Source organism: Phaethon lepturus, unplaced genomic scaffold (assembly GCF_000687285.1).
Source record: "Phaethon lepturus isolate BGI_N335 unplaced genomic scaffold, ASM68728v1 scaffold15949, whole genome shotgun sequence".
Lineage (NCBI taxonomy): Eukaryota > Metazoa > Chordata > Aves > Phaethontiformes > Phaethontidae > Phaethon > Phaethon lepturus.
This window is the reverse complement of record NW_010565653.1, coordinates 26,415-28,561: the sequence shown is the minus strand read 5'-3', so window position 1 is coordinate 28,561 and position 2,147 is coordinate 26,415. Positions and strand designations below refer to the sequence as shown.

At 32.5% G+C, this 2,147-nt stretch overlaps 1 protein-coding gene across 1 annotated transcript in view; it reads right to left on the bottom strand.

Moving 5' to 3' along the window:
* Positions 1-1,972: 1,972 nt before the first annotated feature.
* Positions 1,973-2,147, bottom strand: part of LOC104627140 (macrophage mannose receptor 1-like) — a gene marked incomplete at its 3' end in the record, with an annotated part of 14,823 nt that continues 14,648 nt past the window's right edge. Inside the window, exon 15 of the mRNA XM_010295255.1 lies at positions 1,973-2,108. Coding sequence (XP_010293557.1) covers positions 1,973-2,108 — 136 coding nt within the window. The remainder of the gene's footprint in view (positions 2,109-2,147) is intronic.

Below are 2,147 nucleotides of genomic sequence, written 5' to 3'. Positions count from 1 at the left end.
TATATATATAATATATATATTTATATATTAACTTTGGTGCAGAGCAAAAATGGATATTCAGGAAATAACAGATGTATGTATTACAGCCCTACATCTCTGGCTTGGTAGATTTTTGGTAAGTGCATCTTGTACATCCTGAATGTTGCCTACATTAGGTGACTGAAGTTAGTCTGAGTGAGTACTTGTTTCTGAAAGAAAACTAAAGTGTGGAAATACTTTACTTCAATGTTGGTATGCCTTGCACAACAATAAGAGATTTTTCATGGAAATTGTCTTGCATCTGAACATGAAATTCAAATACTAAACAAATTTTTGCTTGAAAATATTTGACATTTTATTTGGTTTTGTTTGTTTGTGAAACTTTTTTTTCTGTGAAACTACTTTGTGAAGAATCACATTTGACTGAAAATTCACTAGCTTTTGAGAAAGAATTTAGATGAAAAATTTCCACATCACATGGACTTGGATATTGGAGCAATGTATTTTGAAACATGCAAGGCCAAGAGCTATACAAATGTAAAACAAATGCCACCTTTATAATTTTTTTTCCACAGGAATTCATTGTAATGTTTGTCTTGCTGTATGTGTAATTAGATTACATGAAGTGCGTGATACACACGCTTGGGTAAAAAAAGTCATGTCACCTTTTAAAAATAATCCCTTGTATGGTTTGTTAAAGGATTTAAAATAAAAAAAAATATCTGTGAAGTACAAAGTATTATGACTATTTCAGCATCCTTCAGCATGACATTATGCACTGCTGACTAATGATGCTAATTTTCTCAGGCTATAATTTCTGCCATTCAGATGCTAATAATAAATAACAGTATACAACTGCTGTTGACACTTTTGCTAATGATTTTCAATTGTTCTGATCATGCAGGTGAGGACTTAAAAAAGGAAGTTACCAAGAAAAGTATCTTCACATGTCTTTGAGATAGATGACTATTACTTTTTCAGCATGAGAAGCTGCGACAGTGCGCCTTGGTTAGACTAAAATTATTTTTAATAATTCACCAGAGCAGAAATGATCTTATTTAGAAAAGTTTCACTTAAAACATTAACTCTTACTTCTTGTGGGAACGAGCCTAGAGAGCCACCAAAGCAGCATGCCTGTTAGTCTTGGAAGAAAAATGTGCAACTCAATACAAAGCTATAATTGATTCCTCTCTTATTTTGCTGGGTATCTTTCTTAACAGTGGTTATATTTTGGAAAAAAAAAAACCCATAGAAGCATAAACATAGAAGATTTTGTTGCTGGTATGAGAGGAAGATGCGAACCTGCCTATTGTCTTGAAGTATATCAGTTTTGAAGCTTGGATTACCATCTTTTCATTACAGCAAGCCTGTTGTTGCAGGAGTTTCTTTACATGTGACCTTACAAAGAGAATGATTCTGGTATGCTGGTAGTCTTGTTTAAATGAGAGTAGGTGGCAAATGTTCAGGTTACACCCGAGTGCAGGAATGAAGTTTCACTTCATAAGAATACAGAGATTTAAAGTAATCTTTTTTTTTGCAAACTGCAATCCTCTTTTTCTACCTCGTTGCCCCTTTAGCCCCCAACTTGGAAATTCCCTGCAAGTAAAAATTCCAAGAAACATACATTTTCATGTCAGTCAAAACTTCTGTTTTAACAAAAATCTGCCTTCAGGCAAAGTGGTGGATTATACCAGATAAGCCCTTCTGATTGCTTTCACCTTATTTTCTACAATTATATAATTACTTAGAGGAGTATATTTTCAGAAAAAGCTTATCATATAATATATATTTTTTAAAATAAAACAAAAAAAATTTTAACAGTTGAAACATTGTATTCTGAAAGTATTTTTATGTCTTGACCTATTTTTCCTTATGCAAAATTCCTATGAAATCAACCAAATTTCTACAAGCATGTAACTTGCAGAACTTCCTGTTTTGATAGATTCAGCTTAAATTTCTTCCTAATGTGAGTTTAGAGTAAAAAGTAACCAACCTTTCTTTATTTCACAAATCCAGTTATGACTGTATTCGCAGTGCACCTTAATCCATGACATGGAACTGTCTTCATTGATTGCTCCACAGTATTCAAATGCAGTATTGTAAAAATAATGATTTTTCTTATAATTCACCTACAGAAGAAGCACGACTTTGGTTTTTATCCTTAACAG